Source organism: Natator depressus, chromosome 15 (assembly GCF_965152275.1).
Source record: "Natator depressus isolate rNatDep1 chromosome 15, rNatDep2.hap1, whole genome shotgun sequence".
Classification (NCBI taxonomy): Eukaryota; Metazoa; Chordata; order Testudines; family Cheloniidae; genus Natator; species Natator depressus.
This window is the reverse complement of record NC_134248.1, coordinates 30,190,093-30,212,998: the sequence shown is the minus strand read 5'-3', so window position 1 is coordinate 30,212,998 and position 22,906 is coordinate 30,190,093. Positions and strand designations below refer to the sequence as shown.

The following is a 22,906-nucleotide window of genomic DNA, read 5'->3' as shown; positions in this document are numbered from 1 at the left end:
TACAATCCCTCCTGAAGACCCACTTCTTCTTGAATAAGTAGATACACATAAGACAAGATGCTCCAGACACCCAAAAGAAGAAGTTAAAACATTCTAAATTTTAAAGCTTATTATATTTTTTTATTTCAGTCTTTTTCCTTACAAAATGATGGAGAAGATATTTTACTGAGGAAAGCTAGTGCTTGTAGGTCTAGCGGTAAAAGTCGGTGTTTTGAAGTGATATATCTGAGGAGCAAATAAGAACCTGACCTATTCTCCCACAGTGCAATATTTGTAGCCACTATGAAAAGCAGAAATTTGTGAGGCAGGAGGAACCTGGAAATGCAAGAAGCCTTGTCATAAATATAAAGGGAAGGGCAACCACCTTTCTATATACAGTGCGATAAAATCCCTCCTGGCCAGAGGCAACATCCTGTTACCTATGAAGGGTTAAGAAGCTCAGCTAACGTGGCTGGCACCTGACCCAAAGGACCAATAAGGGGACAAGATATTTTCAAATCTTTGGGGGAAGGAAGACTTTTGTTTTGTGCTCTTTGTTTACGTGTTTGTTCTCTCTTGGGACTGGGAGAGGCCAGACAGAAATCCATCTTCTCCAACCCATCCTAATCCAAGTCTCCAATATTGCAACCAGTATAGGTAAGCCAGGCAAGGCAGATTAGTTTACTCTTTTGTTTTAAGTGAATTTTCCCTGTGTTAAGAGGGAGGTTTATTCCAGTTTTCTGTAACTTTAGGGTTTTGCCCAGAGGGGGATCCTCTGTGTTTTGAATCTGAATACCCCGTAAAGTATTTTCCATCCTGATTTTACAGGGATGATTTTTACCCCCCCCCCCCTTTTTTTTTTTTTTTTTTTTTTTTTTTAAATAAAATCCTTCTTTTAAGAACCTGACTGATTTTTCCATAGTTCCAAGATCCAGCGCTTTGGGTCTTTGATGATTTTCTAACCAATTGGTTAGGATATTATTCTCAAGCCTCCCCAGGAAAGGGGGTGTGTAGGGCTTGGGGGGATATTTTGTGGGAAGACGTCTCCAAGTGGTCCCTTTCCTGTTCTTTGTTTAAAACGCTTGGTGGTGGCAGCATACGGTTCAAAGACAAGGCAATGTTTGTACCTTGGGGAAGTTTTTAACCTAAGCTGGTAAGAATAAGCTTAGGGGGTCTTTCATGCGGGTCCCCACATCTGTACCCTACAGTTCAGAGTGGGGAAGGAACCCTGATAAGCCTAATGTTATTTCTTTGTGCAGAGCTGGGGTGAGTAGGAGGGTATGAAATAACTAACAGAATGCATATTACTAGCTTTATAGACAGAACATAAAGGTGCCAATATTAAAAAGGCAAGAGATTTCACTCACCCTCTCAGAAGTTTGAAAAGCATACAGCCTAAAGAGAACCAGTCTGCGCTGCTATCGTATGCTGTTCCTTTCTGGAGCACCTCAGGAGCCATGTATCCATGGGTACCACTGGTGGAAATGGGAGAGGAGGGAGAGATAGGGGAGGGAGGTCAACAGAATCTTGATCACAAAACAAAATTAACCTCTTATGAAATTCTGCAGTATCCCAACAAGAAAATCTATCTAGAACAGGGTGACTTCTCACAGTCATTTTAAACCGAAGTCACTTTGGCTACACTTACACCCATTTGGATTTCCATTTTCTGTTAAGCCATGGAGGCATTACAACACTTTAAAAAAGGATGAGAAAATATTTATAATGGAAAGAATTAGGCAACCTAAACTTCGGGAGCGCTATTGTTCCCTCTATAACAAGACTTAATGGAGTTAGGAGCAGAAGTCAGTAAGCAGCCTTTTGTCAGAGAAGGGATTATAGAAGAGGAAGCTGCAGCAGTGAAGAGTATGGTTTTTTAACAAGCTCCTCCTTCAAGTTGCACTGTCTTATTAATAGAAGAAACAGTGGGCCAAATTCTCTGCTGCAGCTGATCTCCACTTGGCTCCAGAGACAGGAAAACGCATCCAGTTATGGCCCCCTGATTCTGCGTACCAGTCTGCACAAGCTCTGGCCCTGAGGAGAGTTAGGCCAGGTGGAGGCTGTTGCAACTCATGATGCAGGTTTAGGGTTGGTGAAGCTGAGCTCTGCTCTACCATACACCCTCCACACTCCGGTTCTCTCACATACCACCTCTATGCCAGGATAACGGATGAGGGCAGCTGGCACGGAAGCTCTACCCACCAGCTTTAGACAGCAGAGAATTCCCCTACTTCAAGGGAATTCCCTCCTTGTCACTCACAGCCAGAATTTGGCCCCAGTGTGCTACCTATGTCCTATACGTGATTCCAAGCTGTAACCTTTTCCTGGACTTTAGTGAATGGCCAATCATTTTAAACACGAGGGACCAAATTCATCCTTTGTGCAAATCCACTGTAGTCAGACCAGGGATGAATCTGGCCCTAAGAGTACAGAATGCCACAAAAAATATGATAAGTGCCCACACACACACAAAAAAAATCAGAGTTCAGTTACACCTCTGCAATTTCACTGAAGCCAGTGGGTGCAAATGGGAGCACAATTTGGCCCAAACACTAGCAAAAATATGGATACACATATGTAAGAGCACAATAAACCCTGAATTTTAGTACATTTCTGAAAGGCCACCACTTTGGATAATTAAAACAATCTGGTGCTTCAAATCAAGCAGGGTTTTTATTTACTTTGAACACTGAATCATCACAAAATCATGGGTCATCTTCCAGTCTATGCCTACACATCAGCTGTTACAAATGCACAGGATGTTAGAAATTAGAGATGGAAGAGAATTAATAGGTCATCTTGTCTCTCTCCCAGCCAATGCAGGATTGCTCCCTACAGAACATTTTCTAGAGCTTTCAGTGTCCAAAGCAACAGGGCTTCCACCCCTTCCCCAGGAAGACTACTGCTCAATCTAATGGAGCTTATTATGAGGCAGTTGATCACTATATTCAGCCATATTTTTTCTTTGTTTTAACTCATTACACTAAGGCCTGGTCTACACAATGGGGGTTAGGTTGAATTTAGCTGTGTTAGGTCAATTTAAAAATGATTGTGCCCACACAACCAACCCCATTCCGTGGTTGGAACGAAAGGGCTCTTAAAATTGACTTCTGTACTCCTCCCCGACGGGGGGAGTAGTGCTAAAATCGACCTTGCTGGGTCGAATTTGGGGAAGTGTGGACACAAATCGACAGTATTGGCCTCCAGGAGCTACCCCAGAGTTCTCCACTGTGACTGCTCTGGACAGCACTTTGAACTCCAATGCACTAGCCAGGTACACAGGAAAAGCCCCAGGAACTTTTGAATTTCATTTCCTGTTTGGTCAGCATGGCAAACTCAGCAGCACAGGTGACCACGCAGTCCCCCCAGAATCGTAGAGCGTAGAATGTTTCTATGCTCCCCCTATCATCTCCGTCTCTGAGGTTATCGCACATTAGAAGTCAAAAAAAAACACACTCGCGATGACATGTTTTCCAAGCTCATGCAGTCCTCCCGCACTAATAAGGCACAGCTTAATGCATGGAGGCATTCAGTGGCAGAGGCCAGGAAAGAATTAAGTGAGCGCAAAGAGCAGAGGCAGGACACGATGTTGAGGCTAATGGGGGAGCAAACAGACATGATGAAGCGTCTGTTGGGGGAGCAAACGGACATGATGAAGTGTCTGTTGGAGCTGCAGGAAAGCCAACAAGAGCACACACTCCCCCGCTACATTCACTGTATAACTGCCTACCCTACTCCCCATGTTCCATAGCCTCCTCACCCAGATGCCCAAGAACACAGAGGGGAAGGCTCCGGGCACCCAGCCACTCCACTCCAGAGGATGGCCCAAGCAACAGAAGGCTGTCATTCGAACAGTTTTATTTTTAGAATAAGCAATGTGGCCTTGTCCTTCACACCTCCCCTATCCCACCAGGCTACCTTGTCCGTTATCTCTTTTTTTTTTTATTAATAAAAAAAGAATGCATGGTTTCAAAACAATAGTTACTTTATTTCGAAGGGGGGAGGCTGGTTGGCTTACAGGGAATTAAAATCAACAAAGGGGGTGGGTTTGCATCAAGGAGAAACACACACAACTGTCACACCGAAGCCTGGCTAGTCATGAAACTGGTTTTCAAAGCCTCTCTGATGCGCAGCACCCCTTGCTGTGCACTTCTAATCGCCCTGGTGTCTGGCTGCTCAAAATCGGATGCCAGGCAATTTGCCTCAACCTCCCACCCCGCCATAAACGTCTCCCCCCTTACTCTCACAGATATTATGGAGCACACAGCAAGCAGCAATAACAATGGGAATGTTGGTTGCGCTGAGGTCTGACCTTGTCAGCAAACCGCGCCAGCGTGCTTTTAAATGTCCAAAGGCACATTTTACCACCATTCTGCACTTGCTCAGCCTATAGTTGAACTGCTCCTTACTACTGTCCAGGCTTCATGAGCCATGGGAGCAGGGGGTAGGCTGGGATAGGTGCGACCGCGTGGTGCTGCCAGCTGGGAGAGCAGCCTGAGGCAGAAGCCTCCAGCTCGCATGATATTCCAAGCAGGACTGAATCTCCATGAGACGAAATTTAAAGAAGATAATGACCTGGAGTCTCTGGCTCCCATACAGTGCTCTAAGAGGAGAATAGCCATGTCTGTCCAGGCGCCCCGATCGACCTCACCGAGGTCTTCCAGGAGCACCCAGGAGACGTACAACAGCTATCAGTCCTACTGCACCATCTGCCGCAAAGGCAGTGAGCTGCTGCTGTGTAGCAATGCAGTACCGCATCTGCCAGCAGCACCCAGGAGACGTAGGGTGATGGTGAGCTGAGTGGGCTCCATGCTTGCCGTGGTATGGCGTCTGCACGGGTAACCCAGGAAAAAAGGTGCGAAATGATTGTCTGCTGTTGCTTTCACAGAGGGAGGGAGGGAGGGAGGGGGGCCTGACAACATGTACCCAAAACCACACGCGACAATGTTTTTGCCCCATCAGGCATTGGGAGCTTAACCCAGAATTCCAATGGGCAGCGGAGACTGCGGGAACTGTGGGATAGCTACCCACAGTGCACCGCTCTGTAAGTCGATGCTAACCACGGTAGTGAGGACACACTCCGCCGACTTAAAGTACTTAGTGTGGACATACGCAATCGACTGTATAAAATCGGTTTCTAAAAATTGACTTCTATAAAATCGACCTAATTTCATAGTGTAGACATACCCTTACTTTGTACCACCCAAATAATTCTCCAGCCTTCTTTCTTAAGCCTTTCAAAATATATGTAGACTATGAAACCCCCATGTACTGTGCAATTTGTAAAACTGCTATGTTCCTCTTTTCTACCACTTTGCCAAAATTTAGCTCTTTTAATCTTTCTGCCTAAATCAGTCTCTTCTGCCTCAGATCAAGTCTGTTGCTTGACTCTGAATTCCATCCATTTTGTCAATATCTCTCTAGCATTCTATATGAGCTTTCTCTTGCAATACCTTCAAAGAACACAAATGCAGTTTTTGGCTTCATACACAGATACATCAAGTAACAAAGCAGAAAAGTAACTGTTCTCTGATAGTCCAAGATAAATCAAAGATTCAAAATGTGTGTTCCACTGCTCAAACTCCTGTATACTTAATAACTGCCCCAGAGACTAAATGTCAATACATGAAATACCTTAATTTTGATAACCTGTCACTCATCTGTCCAAATTCTGACCAAAGAAATACCTTTATATTATAATTACTGTAACCCTCAGAGTGTTTTCTTGTACATGCATGAAGTGCCATCACATCCATTGCACTAAATACAAAATTAATATGAAAAATAAGTTTAAAAGGTTACCCACTGAAATCAATAAGGACACATGGGCATGTACATAGCTGCTTTAAAAAGGGGCACAGTCAAGTACATGGTCTATTTCAAGATGGTGACCTGCACGCTAGCAGAAACCAGTGTTCCTAAGCGCTCTTGTGATTTCCTTTCAATAGCAAAGCTCTTTGGCAGAGAATATGAGCAGTTTAAAAGACAAAAATATATAAGATTAAAAATAGAGATTTAGCAACGTGAAATCAAACTTAAAACAGGGCAAAGGATTTGTAGTTCGTATAACTAAATATATCAGGGTTCATGAAATACTTACACACTAGCATGTGGTTTCTTTTTGGAAAAATCACAAGCAAGACCAAGGTCTGATATCCTTACATGTCCGTGCTCATCCAGCAGGATGTTTGCAGGCTAGAAGCACAGAGAGAGAGAAGTGTTACTGGCAACTGAAAAATAAAAAACCTTTGATCAACAGGACAATTTCACAAATCAACACACCTGACTTCTACGCACCTCTAGTCTATGACAATTTCTATTTTTACTAACGCTATACAAATTAAGTACCAAGCAGTTTTGTACAATCAAGGCATGATTAGACATGAGATTGGATTGGCCTTTATACCGTACCAACATTCTACAAATAAGGAAAACCTCAAAGGCAAGAAAACAAACCAGGTTTGAAAAATGAAGTTATAATTTTCAGCTGAAATTCATTCCAGGGTGCAAAGACGAGGGCCTAAAGTTTTAAGTAATGCATAGGGCCTTTTGCTGATCCTCTGCCTTCTCAAACTGTAAATAGGCTATTTTAGATCCCAGTCTATTCTCTTAAGACATGTTTATACTATGAGCTGGTATTCAGACAATTCCCCCCACCCCTCCCCAAACAAACAAACAAACAAACATATTCCCTCAAGGCTGACCATTACAGCCCTGCAAATCTGTGGATATCCACTTTATATCATGTTAGCAGATCACAGATTGGATGCAGATACAAATTTTGTATCCGTGCAGGGCTCTACTGACCATGTGCCTTTCTTCTTGCGATTTTCCCTCTTTTCCTTTCTATCAGAAGTTCTTATATGGTTGATACCTAACAGAAACTTACTCTTTATTATAATGTATGACAATCATTTATGTGAAACAGTTATTAGAAAATTCAAAACAAACTTTGAAAGAAGTAATCAGCATTCTCCTAACATTTGGTGACAGAAATTATTCTGGATACAAAAAGGGGTTTTCATTAAGTTTCTTATATTCCCTAGGTTGTTCATCACTACCCTACAACTGACTGTGTAAATAAAATGGTTACCTTCAAGTCTCTGTATACAACAAATCGATTGTGCATGTGTTCTAAGCCCAGGATGATTTCAGTAGCATAAAACCTCATCTCCTTCTCAGAAAACACACCGTGCTGTGAGAGGTGGTAGTGCAAATCTCCTCCTAGAATTAGAAAAATTGGGATGTAATTCATGAAAAGGGGAACAGTAAGTCCTGTTACATTGGCAGGCAGAAAGCTGTATTATGCAGAGCTACGTAAGGAGGAAGATAAAAGTCTACTCATTTGTAGGTTCCGTTGACCTGTGTGACAGGAAGGCGCTTGGATTCACATACTTAGGCACTTACAGGGGATGCTTTCATGCATTTGAGCGTACATGAAATTAATAAAGCTGAGTAGATACTCTACAAGTAATCAGCAAATATCACTTCATTTTAAACATGAATTCATATCACCCATGTTTGCTCCTCTTTAGTGATTGCTTTCAGTGAACATTCCAGAAATTAAGTGTCACTTGCAGTGAATTTCAGTCATGTATGTGGGTTTGCAAAGAAATTAAAGTCTCTATTTGCATATGGAATTATTCAGGCTGGAAGGGCTTACGCATTCATCCAGTCAGGGAACAGACACAGCACAAGTGACTTATCTAACAAATCACAACTACAAGAGGTTGAATATTTGTATTGAACTGTTCATGATCAAACTACAGATTTAAAATAATGAGCCATAACTATTTTCAGAGTCATAGATTGAAAGGCCAGGAGGGCCAACTGTGATCATCTAGTCTGACTTCCTGTATAACACAGGCCAGAGAACTGTCCCAAAATAATTTTTTAGAGCAATCTGAATAATCAGCTACCATTTTGACTTAAATGAGGTTACTCATATGCATAAAGTTACAGACATTCTTAATTGTTTACATGATCTGATCCTTAAATTACAAAGTAAGGTCTTGATCCTGCAGTGCAATGTGCCAAGGTGCACCCTAGCAACGGAAGGCATCTCACTGCAGGATCAGGGTCAAACAGCAGGCCCCCAAACTGCTAAGGAACGTCAGGTACCACTGACTTGCCAGATCTTCTGCCATGGACACAGTGGATCACTTTCTTTGTGTCTCAACTTCACCTTTATTGTAAGGCTTCCATGACTCTGCTTTCCTCATTCTCCTCCTGCTTTGCTGACGGTTCCTTCATTATTTTCTTGGGTGCCTCCCCATGTTCTCGGTTGTCATCCTTGAGTTCTACATTCAATCTCTCTGCATGCTATCTCAAGGAGACCTTATCCACTGCCACCTTTATGTCCAGAATTTCCCAACCTACCTCCCCCTTTTGTCTCTTCTTGTATCTATGACTGCCTTTCAGAGCTCTCTCCTGGACATCCTAAAGCTACCTAAATTAGACATTTTCAATCTCTTTCTAACCCTGTCCATTTCTGCCCTTTTATTTCTCCACTTTCCTCCCGTTTCTCACAATCTCCGTGTTTTCTTTGGCTCGTCATATGCCTTCCTCCCCTCTTCTACCAAGCTCTCTGTGAGTCCCGTCACATCCTTCACCGTTCCCAGAACGGCTCCTTTCATTAACCTTGCTTACCATTCATCAGGTCCAGGATGAAGCAGAGTTTGTCAGGGGTGTGGAAGGCATAGGTCATACACACTATAAACGGGCAGTCCTGTAAAGGAAAGCAATGAAGAGTTTACCTCACATGATATGCAGTGCCCTTGTTACATTAAGATATCTTCTAAAATGATTTCTGTTTTCTATCTATACACTTTGATGTACTCCATATGCAGTTTGGCGAATGCTAATATTTTCTTGTTTTCAAAACAAATATACAAAATGAATATAGGTAATCAAACACTGCAACTAATGACACAATTCTCTTCTGACGATTTGCAACCCCAAGAAGCACTCTCACAGATCATGTTCCAACATTTCTACAGAAGGAGGAAGTGTGACCTACGTTCCCACTCGCCTGATAATTACAAAAAATACGTTAAAGCTCACAAGCTATGCAAGAGCCTAGGAAGTAACTAGTAGGGTCCCTTTGGGAATGGAAAAGAAAGGTGGGTGACTGAGATTACAGGAATACTGTTTAGCCAGTTGAAACAGAGGAGAGACTAAATCATTTGAATGAATTCATATGGGAAATTCTGGTAATTAGAACAGGTAATTTTATCCTTACCTGCAAATTAAATTTGTGAACATTGGTGAAATTCAATCCAGTCAGTGGGGCTGCTCTGACAGTCAAAGAGCAGCCAATTTAGAATTCTGGTGCCCTCTGTTGGTCATGTAAAACTTCCCTCAGCTCCCTAGTTGCCTTACAACAACTAGGAACAACAGTTAACTCACGCGATTAACTCAAAAAAATTAATCGCGATTAAAAAAAATTAATCGCGATTAATCGCAGTTTTAATGGCACCGTTAAACAATAGAATACCAACTAAAATTTATTAAATATTTTGGATTTTTTCTATATTTTCATATATATTGTATTCTGTGTTGTAATTGAAATCAAAGTGTATACTATTTTTTGTTACAAATATTTGCACTGTAAATAAAAGAAATAGTATTTTTCAATTCACCTCATACAAGTACTGTAGGGCAATCTCTTTGTTGTGAAAGTGCAACTCACAAACGTAGATTTTTTTTGTTACAGAACAACTCGAAAACAAACCAATGTAAAATTTCAGAGCCTACAAGTCCACTCAGTCCTACTTCTTGTTCAGCCAATCGCTAAGTTTGTTTACATTTACACGAGATAATGATGCCCTCTTCTTATTTACAATGTAACTAGAAAGTGAGAACAGGCATTTGCATGGCACTTTTATAGCTGGCATTATAAGGTATTTACGTGCCAGATATGCTAAACATTCGTATGCCCCTTCATGCTTCCATGCTGGAGACGCTCGTTAAAAACATAATGTGTTAATTAAATTTGTGACTGAACTCCTTGGGGAAGAATTTTATGTCCCCTGCTCTGTTTTACCCGCATTCTGCCATATATTTCATGTTATAGCAGTCTCGGATGATGACCCAGCACATGTTGTTCATTTTAAGAACACTGTCACAGCAGATTTGACAAAACGCAAAGAAGGTACGAATGTGAGATTTCTAAAGATAAACTACAGCACTCGACCCAAGGTTTAAGAATCTGAAGTGCCTTCCAAACTCTGAGAGGGACAAGTTGTGGCGCATGCTTTCAGAAGTCTTAAAAAAGCAACACTACGATGCGGAAACTATATAACCCGAACTACCAAAAAGGAAAACCAACCTTCTGTTGGTGGCATCTGACTCAAATAATGAAAATGAACATGCATCGGTCCGCACTGCTTTGGATTATTATTGAGCAGAACCCGTCATCAGCATGGAAACATGTCCCCTGGAATGGTGGTTGACAAATGAAGGGACACATGAATCTTTAGTGCGTCTGGCACGTAAATATCTTGCAATGCCGGCTACAACAGTGCCATGAGGACGCCTGTTCTCACTTTCAGGTGACATTCTAAACAAGAAGCAGGCAGCATTTTCTCCTGCAAATGTAAACAAACTTGTTTGTCTGAGCAATTGGCTGAACAAGAAGTAGGACTGAGTGGAATTGCAGGTTCTAAAATTTCACATTGTTTTATTTTTGAATGCAGTTTTTTTGTACATGATTCTACATTTGTAAGTTCAACTTTCATGATAAAGAGATTGCACTAAATTACTTGTATTAGGTGAATTGAAAAATCCTATTTCTTTTAGTTTTTTACAGTGTGAATACTTATAATCAAAAATAAATATAAAGTGAGCACTGTACACTTTGTATTCTGTGTTATAATTAAAATCAATATATTTGAAAATGTAGAAAACATCCAAAATATTTAAATAAATGGTATTCTATTATTGTTTAACAGCACGATTAATCGCACAATTAATCACGATTAATTTTTAATAGCGCAATTAATCGTGATTCATTTTTATAATCGCTTGACAGCTCTACTAGGAACACAAATAATTTAAAACCTATTAAGAAAAACACAAGCATTTGCCCCATAGTACACAGGTGATGCAAGAATCAAAGATTAGATTATGTAATCCAGAAATGCAAAACAGGGTGTAGTTTTCAGACTGAAGTCTGTCCGTGTACAGAAACCAAACTTTTAGGGAATGGTTACATTTCCTTCTCTGTACACTGTGTAAACTCAGTCCAGATAGCTGGCTTCTAAGGTGTACGGCAGAATAGAATCCAAGTAGGAATAAACTACTTTATTACTGGTTCTCTCTTAGAGAAGAAAGGTTACTTGCCATTTTCGTCCAGATGTGTGGTCCCTATCTGTGTTCCAGTGTGGGCACACACATTCCATACGCCTGAGACCAGAACATTCTTGCTAGCAGTGTCTGTTGGTCCATGCCTGTGCCCCTCTATTCCTCATGCTCTGAAGCAAGGGCATAACGGGCATGAGAAATCAACTGCCTCTCCAGTACATTTCTACTGCGAATAACCCTAGGATGAGGCTCCACAACGGGGGCAAAGGAGACTGGGTAGCAGAATTCAGAGGGAGACCATACATCTTGAAGAACTCCAGCTGCTGTACAAGGTAAATAACCTTTCCTACTTTTTTGAGTGGCAGTCCCTATATTTCACTGTAGGTGATTCACAAGCAGTATTCGTTGAAGAAGAGGGTGCAAAGACTCCTGCTGTACCACCGATTTGAGGACCGCTCTGTTGAAGGATGCATCAGCTGAAGAAGCTTATATCAGGGCATAATGTCTCGTGAAAGTGTGAACAGAGCCCACGGCACCACTTTACAAATTTCCAGGACAAGGACTGCTCAAAGTGAGGCCATCAAGTCGGTGTAGGTTTTAGTTTCAGGGCAAAGATTCCAACTACACCCTTTAAAAATCTACTGTCACAGATGGCTGAAGATACCCTTCGGTTGACAATCATGACAGGTGCTAATAGCCTCTAAGTCAGGGGTAGCCAACCTGAGCCTGAGAAGGAGCAAGAATTTACCAATGTACATTGCCAAAGAGCCACAGTAATACGTCAGCAGCCCCCTCATCAGCTCCCCGCCCTGCTCCCAGCGCCTCCCACCCACCAGCAGCCCCGCCGATCAGCGCCTCCCCCTCCCTCCCTGCACCTCCTGATCAGCTGTTGCGTGGCGTGCAGGAGGCTCGGGAGGGGGGAAGGGGAGGAGCGAGGGCACGGCAGGCTCAAGGGAGGGGGTGGGAAGGGGTGGAGCAGGGGCAGGGCCTGTGGCAGAGCCAGGGGTTGAGCAGTGAGCACCCTGTAGCACATTGGAAAGTTGGCGCCTGTGGCTCCAGCCCCGGAGTCGGTGCCTAGACAAGGAGCCGCAGATTAACTTCTGAAGAGCCGCATGTGGCTCCGGAGCCACACGTTGGCCACCCCTGCTCTAAGTGCACCCACAGGACTAAGAGACAGACCCGGACCCTTAAAGGAGAGGTGATATTCCAAGGATGCTGGAATCCTCTGGTGTTATTCACCAATGTAGAAACCAGATAGCAAATCTTTTCCACTTTGCTATGAGGCACTTTCTTGTGGACTCCTTCCTACTACTGTTAAGGATGGACTGAACTGATTCTCAATGTGTTTTTTCTAGGTTTGCTGCCCATTCAAATACCAGGCTGTTAGGTGAAGGGATGCCGGATTGAAATGCTTGATCTTGCCTTTGTCCTGTGTCAATAGGTCCAGGAAGAGATGGATACCGATGCATATATGTGCTAATATCTGGCGTGTGCTGGGAAACCAGAATTGTTTGGAACATCTGGAACCAATCAGGATCACCAACGCTCCCTCTTGCTTGATCTTTCTCAGGACCCAAGTGTGATGAAGCGGGACTGTTCTTAATGTTTCCTCTGAATATTGTGGGGGTGCCTCAGTTTCCCCTATGCAGTTCTTAAGTATCTAGGTGGTGGGATAAGGGTGTATGATCGTTGCAGAGCCCTAGAGGGCAGGGGTGTGCAGGGGTCTGGACACACAGAATGGCCAACACCCTGTTTCCTGGCAACTGATGGCCCGGGCCCTTCCCCCCTGCAAGGTGAGAGCTAAAGGGTTGGAGAACAAAGGAATCAGGTGACCTCCTAGCCCGGGAAAGGGACAAAGCCCAGAGGAGGAGGGGCTGGAGAGAGTTTCAGTTTGGGGCTGGCTGGGGACGTGGAGTGAAGTGCAGATGTGGTTGCCTGGCTCACTGCCCTTCAAAATGGACCCAGCTGAGGGGTCCTGTTCTGTGCACCTACAAGCTCTGTGTTAGACCATGTTCCTGTCGTCTAATAAACTTTCTGTTTTACTGGCTGGCTGAGAGTCACGTCTGACTGCGAAGTTGGGGTGCAAGACCTCTGGCTTCCCCAGGACCCCACCTGGGCGGACTCGCTGTGGGAAGCGCACGGAGGGGCAGAGGATGCTGAATGCTCCGAGGTCAGACCCAGGAAGCTGTGTGAGCTGTGTGTCCTGCAGACAGTCTGCTCACAGAAAGGAGACTTCCCCAGAGTCTTGACTGGCTTCGTAAGGAGCAGTTCCAGAGCATCGCCCGGGGACTCCGTGACACCAAGAGATGAGTGGAATAGGTGGGATGGCATATGTTAATTGTCACGACCATGGAACTAGAAATACATCTCCTCCAGAGCCCTGACCTTGACCCACCCCCTGGAACAGCAGATTGTGTCTCAGGAGAACAAGATATGCCCAAAGAGGTCCCCAGACTGGGACCCCTAGTGCTGAAATATGTTCTGAATGACTGATTCGTGTGGCTTCCATTCGTGGTCTATGGGGAAGTGCCTGATGAGGCTGTCTGATGATGTGTTGGGTATCACCAGAGATGCACTGCCAAGAGGATGATCTGATAGCGAATACAGCAGTTCCACAGTCTGACCATTTCTGTACAAGGAAGAATGGACCAACCTCCTCCCCCCTGTTTGTTGATGCAGAACACTGCTGTCATGTTGTCCAACACAACTTGAACATGCTGGGTTCAAATGAATAATAGGAATCATTTGCAGGCCTCATGGACTCCACTTAGCTGCACAAGATCTATGTGCAACTGGGATTCTCAATGGGTCCATGTACCTTGTGCTAGTGGAGGAAGGACAAAGGGGACACCCACACACAAGATAAAAAGATAGGGGAGCAGATCCCTAGCTGGCATAATTGTCATAGCTTCATTGACATCAATGGAGCTAAGCCAATCTACAGCAGCTGATGATTTACCCCAAAATATAGTGTGTGTCAGAGCTTCCATTTTTTTCAGACGTTCAACTCAGATATAATGAAAGTCGGGAAATTTCCAAGTTTAAATGCAACAAATAATTCATTTTTGTTGTAAACCCTACTGAATTAATCACTACATTTTCACCGTTTAAAAGAGAGAACAGACACATACAGTGCAGCAACCCCTCCCCTCCCCTAACGTGAATGTCACCAGAGACCATTTTTTCCAGATGAAAAATTTAAAGGCAGAAATATGTGCAAAGAAAAAAGTTCCGAGGGAGAATGGTGTCTCTTATCACCGATTTTATTCTGGCTACTGCTCTGAAGAACTTAGTGTACATGAGGGAAGCAAGTGAATTTCCATATTTGACACTCCTTGGAGAGACAGCATAATGGATATGTGAATTCAGAATACTTTAAAATAACCCCTTATATCTAAACCATCTTGGATAAAATCCAGAATAAGTGGCAAAGTGGCAAAAGAGGACACATTTCTGGTAGTACACCATCCAGAGGAAAATAAATCACAATATCAACTGTAAATCTTTAGAAACTGAACATTACAGGGATTTTAGTGTAATAGAGAATTACTTCAGAGGGACAGCCTTCAGAGTCTCACTTTTGTTTTTCAATACCTAGGCCAATTGTTCTCAACCTGCAGCCCAATCAGCACACAGTTGTGTCCCATGTGACATCCTCAGGGCGATACAGATAGTATCTATATTGTGTGGATGCAGCGCACATTAACAGAGAGAGAGCTGCATATGCAGCCCACAATGTTAAATAGATTGAGAACTACTGACCTAGGCATTCAACTTTAGAACCTGGATGTAAAGAATAACAGACACTGAGAAAAAAAGACAAACTGTAGCTGAATAACGGAATCTTAAACTGACATTAACAGGTCTATGAAGAAAGACAAACGACCACAGTGCTCTGCTACCAGGATAGTAACTCACTCTTTCCTAACAGACCTTTCTTGAGGCTTGGATAATCAGAGGAAGCATAATTTAACGACTTGTACTACAGTACTCAGAATGCATCTGTCACTTTGAACCGGGGTCCCTTGAAGTGACTGAAGAACTTTGGAAACAGACTACATTTTTCCAATGAAATCAAGACTGTTACAAATTTCTCTAGCAATTGTTATAATGGACAAAGCACCTTTAAACAGGGCCCGTTCTCGATGAAATGTTCGACCACTGAACCTATCTGTTTTGTTGTTCAGCTTACCCAGTTTTGCTAGTATTATCTGATGCTTATCTTTCCATGAGAGAATCCTCAGTGATTCTTGAGCCTGGTCTCCCTCTGCTTGTTCAGATAAACTACAATTGAATGTAGTTTGTTCTTATTAGAACAGGAAACTTAAGGGAGGTAATGGTGTTTTAACACAGACCTGAGGGACCACTGACCTAGTACCTATTCTGTCTCAATGACAATTTGCTACCTTTTTAGTAGAAAATCTATTATTGTGAAACAATTCCTTCAACAAACAACAATTTTAACAGGTTTTTTTGTACAAGCTCTTCAACTCAAATACTGGGCATGGTTTTCTGACTTATAATACTTTTCACTTTCATAGCACCTGTTAAAGATTTCAGAGCACTTTTCAAACCTTCAGATTCAGAAAACCTCTGTGAGGTACAGTATTATCCCCATTTTACAGATGAGAAAAAACAAGGTACCAAGATGTATTAAGAACTGACTTCCTCAGGTCATGCAGATAGCGAGTGGCAATGCAAGTAATAAAAGGAGTTAAAGTGACATGCATAGTCCTGTGTTTTCTCTCTCTAGACCAGGAATCCACTCTGTATGTGACTTCCTTTACTTAATAAAGGGTTTGGATTTACAGTTTAAAAGATTCTAAGATGAACTTCCAGCTCCACAATTTATCCGTGTACCACATACGTCCTATCCATCAGGAAAGACAAGTGCAGCTCAAAGTCATTAATGTCCCAATCACAGAGTCCTTTATGAATGACCTTATCCTACCATTTTCAAAACAAGTGCAGTTAATTTTGTGCACTCAGAATGCCCTAAAACCTGCAAGAATTAACTTTTTCTCTCCTCTTCTGACTTAAACCCAGAAAATTATGTCAAACACTTGTTCTGTGTTGGTGGGGCAGGGAGAGAACAGCAAAGCAAGGCACAATATTTTTTCCCTCCAAAAACCCACCTCCATGAGGGGAGTAGCTCCCAGCGCTGGTGCACTGTCTACACTGTCACTTTACAGCACTGAAACTTGCAGGGCTCAAGGGGGTGTTTTTTCACACCCCCTAAGCGAGAAAGTAGCAGCGCTGTAAAGTGGCAGTGTAGACAAGGCCTAAGAGTGAAAGACCAATATTCAGTACAACTCTTACAATTATCAAGCTCATAAAAATGTAGATTTGAACATATTAAAACAAACCTTGCTAAGACAAAGGACCACTGTACCATGGAATGTATTAATTTAACCATATTAACCTTCTCCTGTGCCCCAAACAAACATGGTGGTAAGGACTGCTCATAGGAACATGTGGTGCTGCACAGAAGTTTGAGATAAAACTTCAAGATGTGCTCTAAATACTCTCTCTTACATTTATGGGGGTAAATGTAAAAGGCTTCAGAAAAGATCTTCGGGAGGACTAAGACATTTAAAATCCTGTACTAAAAATATCTTTTAAAACAATAAAAGGTGTGTCTGTAACAGGCCTCTCTGAATGTCAACTTTTATAACACCAGTGTTTGTATTTCATTAGCATGTAAGGACCCCAGTCAGGGATCAGGGATCAACCATGCTAGGTACTACACAGACACATAACAAAAAGATGATCCCTGCCCCAAAGAGCTCACCATTTAATTATAAGTTGAGAAACAGGTGAACACATCATTACAGCTGGGGGGGACACAAGGCAACAGTGACACGATAAAGCAGCAGTTACAGCACATTATTTGCCTGGTCATTTCTGCTGCTTATGTGATTAAAACACACACTAAAATGAAGGGTACAGAGAGGAACACTGAAGGGTGCCAAAAATCTGTATGGAGATATTCAACGTGAAATATAAAATCTTCCTAGCCAAGTGTTCTTTACTGGCTGATGCCTTGGCCTCTGCTGCAACAGCTGCATCTATTTTGGAAAAGATATAGTTGGCCTTCTGGAATGTGTAAAAACACATGGCTCATCTATGCGCCTCTGATCCAATGCTGGGAGTTCCACTCTGCCCTGAGAACATCTCCTTGAGCTAGGTTCAGAGGGAGACCCAGCCTTTTAGTCCAGGCATTAGGCTTCTGACTCAAATCCTAGGAAGAAATTGTGTTTTTAGCTACCAAACCAAAATATTCAGAAAAGAACATCTCCCCCAACAACCAGGTCAGATTTTTCAAGGTGATATGATCAGGAGCTCTTGCACTTCTACAGAAGAAGACAGCAGAGAGAAAGATGACGAGAAGCGGTTTTTGCTTTTTAGGGTTCCCCCCCTTGAACCGTATCGATTTTCTCTTTTTTGCATTTGTTCCCGAGTACCACCTTGCCTGGAAACCACAGGACGGCTACCCTGTGCTACTGCCGTGCTACTGAAGTTACACGACTATTCTTAGCACAATGAGAGCTAGTGCAAGTATGTCTGCTCAAGCTGGGAATCACACCCCCAGCTCCAACTGTCGATGTAGCCTTCAAGGCATCTGGTGGAACAGTCTGAGCCATGCCGGTGGAACTGTGGGCATGTCTGCATTGCAGCTGAAAACCCGTGGCGGCCCGTGCCAGCTGACACAGGCTCAAGGGGCTCAGGCTAAGGGTTTGTTTATTTGTGGTGTTGATGTTCAGGCTCGGGCTGCAGCCCAAGCTCTGGAATCCTCCCACCTCACAGGGTCCTAGAACCTGGGCTCCAGCCCAAACATCTACCCCGCAATCACACAGCACCGCAACCCGAGTCCCACAAGCCCGGGTCAGCTGGTCCAGGCCAGCCATGTGTCTTCAATTGCAGTGTAGACACACCTTGTGTGGCTGCAAAGTGTGTGCAGGCATTACATGGGCTGCAGAGGAAGAGGGCTTATGGAGGCTAATGCTCCTTGTGTTCCTCAGGGGGCAAATCTATCGCTCTAGTGGAATAGGGAGAACAAGTCTGCCTGAAGTAGACTGTGCCTCTCAGCAGTATCTATCACTGGTTTTGCCTTGTGCTTATAGGACAATTTGATGGCACTCTCTCTCTCTCTCAGCCAAACAATACCTCAAAATCAGGTGCCCGGGAGCAAGCTGTACTTCCTAAACTAGAGACCCATTTTGCATCTTGTAAATTTCCTTGATGTGAGCAGCCCTGTTTGTGGGGGCAGTTCCTTGGGTTCTCTCAAGACTCAGGGTGAGGAAGAAAAACAGGAGCAGGAATAAATATATAGGACATGTGGAATGAAGGCATGTGGAGAGAAAGGGAGTGTCACTGACAGAAATACATGCTCCACCCCACCGAATCACCACCACAGGCTGCAGAGACGAGAGGGAAACAATGAGAAGTCCATTCAAGCTGCTGGTGTGGAGGCAGGCCATGCTGATGCTCTGTTACATGAGTAGATTCTATGGCTGATAGCCCAGCTGCCACATGGTTCACAGGCACAGAGCATTGGTGAGGATGGTGGGTGTGTATTTAAAAGAAAAATTACCATTAAACATGTCACACTAACAAGGATCAGCAAGAAATGAATGATCTTTAAACATTTCTGAGAATGCAGAGACAAAAATCAAATGTCTGTAATCTCACTGAGATACAGAACATCTTCTCTTTGAGAATACAGCAAATTCTTTTGACAGTAAAAGCTTTGTTATCCAGCATGTTGAGTGAATGGGGGGTCCCGGATAATCAAAAATTCCGTTAACTAAGAGTTATAGTTACCAGTGGAATACCAATTTTCAAAGAATTAGAATACAATAAAATGAATAAAGTATAAACTAGCACACAGGTACTCACCAATCCAGTAGTAGTACTGCACTGTGGAGTGGTTAGTTTTTTGAAGCACTTCAGTGTATACAGGTAAAGTATTCTATATAGTAGGTTATCTTATGACATTACATATCACTATGAGCAGCACAGGGTGAACACCCAGATCTCTAAAAATAAACTTAACACTAAAATTGTACTGAACATAATTTAATCTTTCTTTGATGATTCAGAAGGCACTTCAGGATCTTGCAGTGCCTAAGGGTCATTATTATAAACATCAATTATCACTGTAGATGTAGAAGGTGTAGGAGATTGGGCTGAATCTGTCATGACCTTATGACACACCCTGGAAGCTGCTTTTTTGAATCAATCCCTGAAAGCAGTTTGCTTACTTGTCTTCTGCCTGTTTTGCATAAAAGCACAGTGCGGAATGTGCAATTGCACAACCTCCTGGGCAGTATACTAGTCCCAGTTACTAGACTGAAGATTTGTATTGGGAGATATCAGAAATGCTGGTTAATAGAGCTTTCCAGTTGATAAAATGCCGGATAACAGAGATTTTACTGTATTTGTTTTGGAGTTCTTTACTATCTACCAAGCAGCAGTAGTAATAATTCTGATAGCACAGACACACATTAGCCAATACGTCTGTAACAAAATTATATGCAATCCCTTTCATTTTGTAACTGAGCTGTAAACTGTGAATCTCATTTGAACAGAGTAATCATCCTGAGCAAAATTAACCTTTCTATCAACATCCCCTGTAACCATGGTGACAAGAGCTGATTTTAGGTTTTATATAATGAGGTTATTGTACTCTGGAGGTTCTACCATTTCGAAGTCTGTTTTATAATCACTTGGGGCAACATTCACTCTGTGAATTCCATTTGAACGTCTCTTCTACATAACTCAAGTTTCCGTATGTGGAAGGAGCTGTGAGACTCCAGAATTGTAGAATAAATACCAGAAATGTTTCCTTTTATAAACAAAGTTTGTGACGTTTTTTGTTTAAAACTGATCTAAATATCACATAGACAACTTTTCTATGTAAACTTGGCAGTTAATTCTACTCCTAGGACCAAAGGATCAAATCAACAGAAGTAAGCAATAACAGAAAAATTGGACAAGCTAATTTAATGTGTTGCGAGGATCAGTACATTAAAGATTGTTAGGCACTTTGAGAACTATTGATCAAAAGCACTATGTAAGAAGTAGGTGGTATCATCATTATTTAATTTTTGTTTGGTTTCGGGGGTTTTTTTGTTTTTGGCCTTTGGGCACTTAACACCATTATCCTTTGGTCTGCTTTGACTTCCCCTACACCACACATGAATGAATTAATGGAATATGTATTCTACACAGTATTTTAGATACTACCTGCAAAAAATAATTGTAAAAGATGGAGAAAAAATTCCAGGATACTTACTCCAGTACTGACTAGCGACAGCATAATTCTTTCATTTAAGGCTAATGTTTCTCCTTGCTTCATCTTGATCCTCTTCTTATCTAAACATTTCATTGCATACCTGAAAATATTAATAATTCAGAAAAGCATATTGGAAAAGGTCTCCCACCCTCAATATTTTTCACCAACAATCCATGCCATCTATATAGAATAGATATATATATTTACAGTATATTGAGCAGAGTCTTTAAAGACTTGCATCTATATCAGAAATCTCGAAATAGCATCTAGACAGATGGTACGTCTCTACTGAAATCCAAGGTGAGACTGCAGCTTGGATAAACATGCCCAGGCTAACTTTACCCAGGCTAGCATGAATAAAAATAGCAGCATCAATGAGGAGGTGCGTGCATCAGAGCAGACTAACACTGCGAGTAGGTACATGCTTGTATGGCCTGCACAGAAGCCTGTGCCACCATATCTACAATGCTATTTTTGGCAATGCTAGCATGGCTAAAGCTACAGCAAGTATGTCAGAATGCACTGTAAACATACCCATAGAGAACCACTCCAACATCTTCCTAGCATTGAAACATTATTCTCAACCTCCTAGTAGAGAGGTTTTCCTAGGATACCTAAATAACAAAGTCTAAGGTGGCCAGCAACCAGACACCAGGGTGGATCAGGGAATCAGAAAAACACAGGTTAGATAAAGATAGCTGGAGTCCATTTTTCAATATCCGCAGACCAGGATTTGGAGTATGAGTTAACAGGAATGTTTACATGGACCCTATTCTGATTCCATATGAATCCATGCTTTCACCTCTACCCAGAAGAGGCCTGCTAGGTTCGGACATTTTTTTAAAAAAGGAAAATGGTTTGTTTTCTACTACACAACAGATGGCCGGAGATACAAGAGAAGGCTTTTGTGTCTATCTTCTCCGACAATATATCATGACTGTATGGCGTTTTTAGACATGGAATATGAGTGTTTAATGTTTTAATGAAGAATAAGAGCACAATGACATGGATCCCAACAAGTCTCCGAATCTGATAGCAATCTGCTAAAAATTGGCTTAAACTGGGGCTAAGCACATTGTCAGTGGCACCACAGGTAAAAGGCTCAGGATGTTTATCTGTAGAAATGCTCACACAGTCAACTCAGCAATTACCAACACACTTAGGCAGCTCTTGTAATAAACTAAAGCTCCTGATGTGCCCTGATGTGCCTGGAGCTCCTGTATGCCCAGGGGTTATGCAAACCTGGTATCTCTGAAAAGTGGGTTCACTATAGATATATATATAAGACTAAATTCTAGCTTATCCAGCTCAGGTGTGCTGAGAGAGAGTGGGGGAAGAAGTAGGGAGCCCTTTCGTTCCAAATCCCCCTTTTCCCCATCCCAGATGACCAAGGCAGAATGGTGACCCTAGTTCTCCAAGTACAAAGGGGTCTGGCTAGCACATCCAGCAGCGTTCCATGTCTCCAAAGAAACATGGTCAACTGGACCAAAGGCATGAACAGGATCCTGAACCTTTTCCTCCATATGTCTGTCAGCATCTGTCAGTAAGTGCCAGGAGATCATATGTTGCATCTTTTACCAGAAATTAGTTCCATTAAGCACAGTGTCACTGCCCTGCCCCTCTGCCTCCCACGCCCTTCAGTGCTTCTCCAGAATTCTCAGCGCAAGCCAGGAGTGTGTCATTTAAAAATATTCTTTATAGAAGTGCCATATCAAGTTACAGGATAATGTACATGTTTAACAACAATCCAGAGTGTGCGTGCTCTGTGCAGACAGAAGGCCTCAAAGCAGCCCTGCTTTGCAACCCACCACATACCATCAGTACTCCAGACAACACCAGCAAAGCTGGGTCATGTGTATGGAGCAGGCACACATTTTACATTTCTAAGCCAGGAATGTGTGTTTACCACAGATGCTCTTGTCCTTGGTTTCTGTGCTACGTTAGGAAGTTTTTAAATTACTTTTAACACAGCCTTTTTAACATTAGCCCTTAATTGTCCCTTGGGGCTACTGACCTGGGCAAATGATCTGGGGTCATATAAGGCTAGTTGATGTCAAATACCTCACTTCATCATTCTGATATAGCACCACTATGTTCTCTTCTGAGATACGCTGCTTTTAAGACTAAGTTGGCTTCTGTTTACACTGCTCTTGGAGGAGCTACTTTGGGAGCAGCCTCAGTTGTCTGTTTCTGGGTTAGTGGAACACCAATGGCATTTACCTTGGCGGGATGGCTTCTCAAAGTCCTTGCAGACAGATAAGTGCAGCAGAGGCAGCCATCTAGAGTGAATGGGATTTAGATTAGGGATGGGTGAACAGGTTTGGA

General features: G+C 42.6%; 1 protein-coding gene across 5 annotated transcripts in view; it reads right to left on the bottom strand.

Annotated features, from left to right (window-relative positions):
- Window positions 1-22,906, bottom strand: part of GRK3 (G protein-coupled receptor kinase 3) — a 123,540-nt gene that overhangs the window by 24,100 nt on the left and 76,534 nt on the right. For all 5 annotated transcript variants that reach the window (XM_074972967.1, XM_074972969.1, XM_074972968.1 and 2 more), the window contains 5 exons: window positions 20,582-20,681; window positions 8,629-8,707; window positions 7,073-7,203; window positions 6,080-6,174; window positions 1,347-1,454 (listed from right to left, as the gene is read on the bottom strand). In XM_074972967.1, the coding sequence (XP_074829068.1) occupies window positions 1,347-1,454; window positions 6,080-6,174; window positions 7,073-7,203; window positions 8,629-8,707; window positions 20,582-20,681 (513 nt within the window). The remainder of the gene's footprint in view (window positions 1-1,346; window positions 1,455-6,079; window positions 6,175-7,072; window positions 7,204-8,628; window positions 8,708-20,581; window positions 20,682-22,906) is intronic.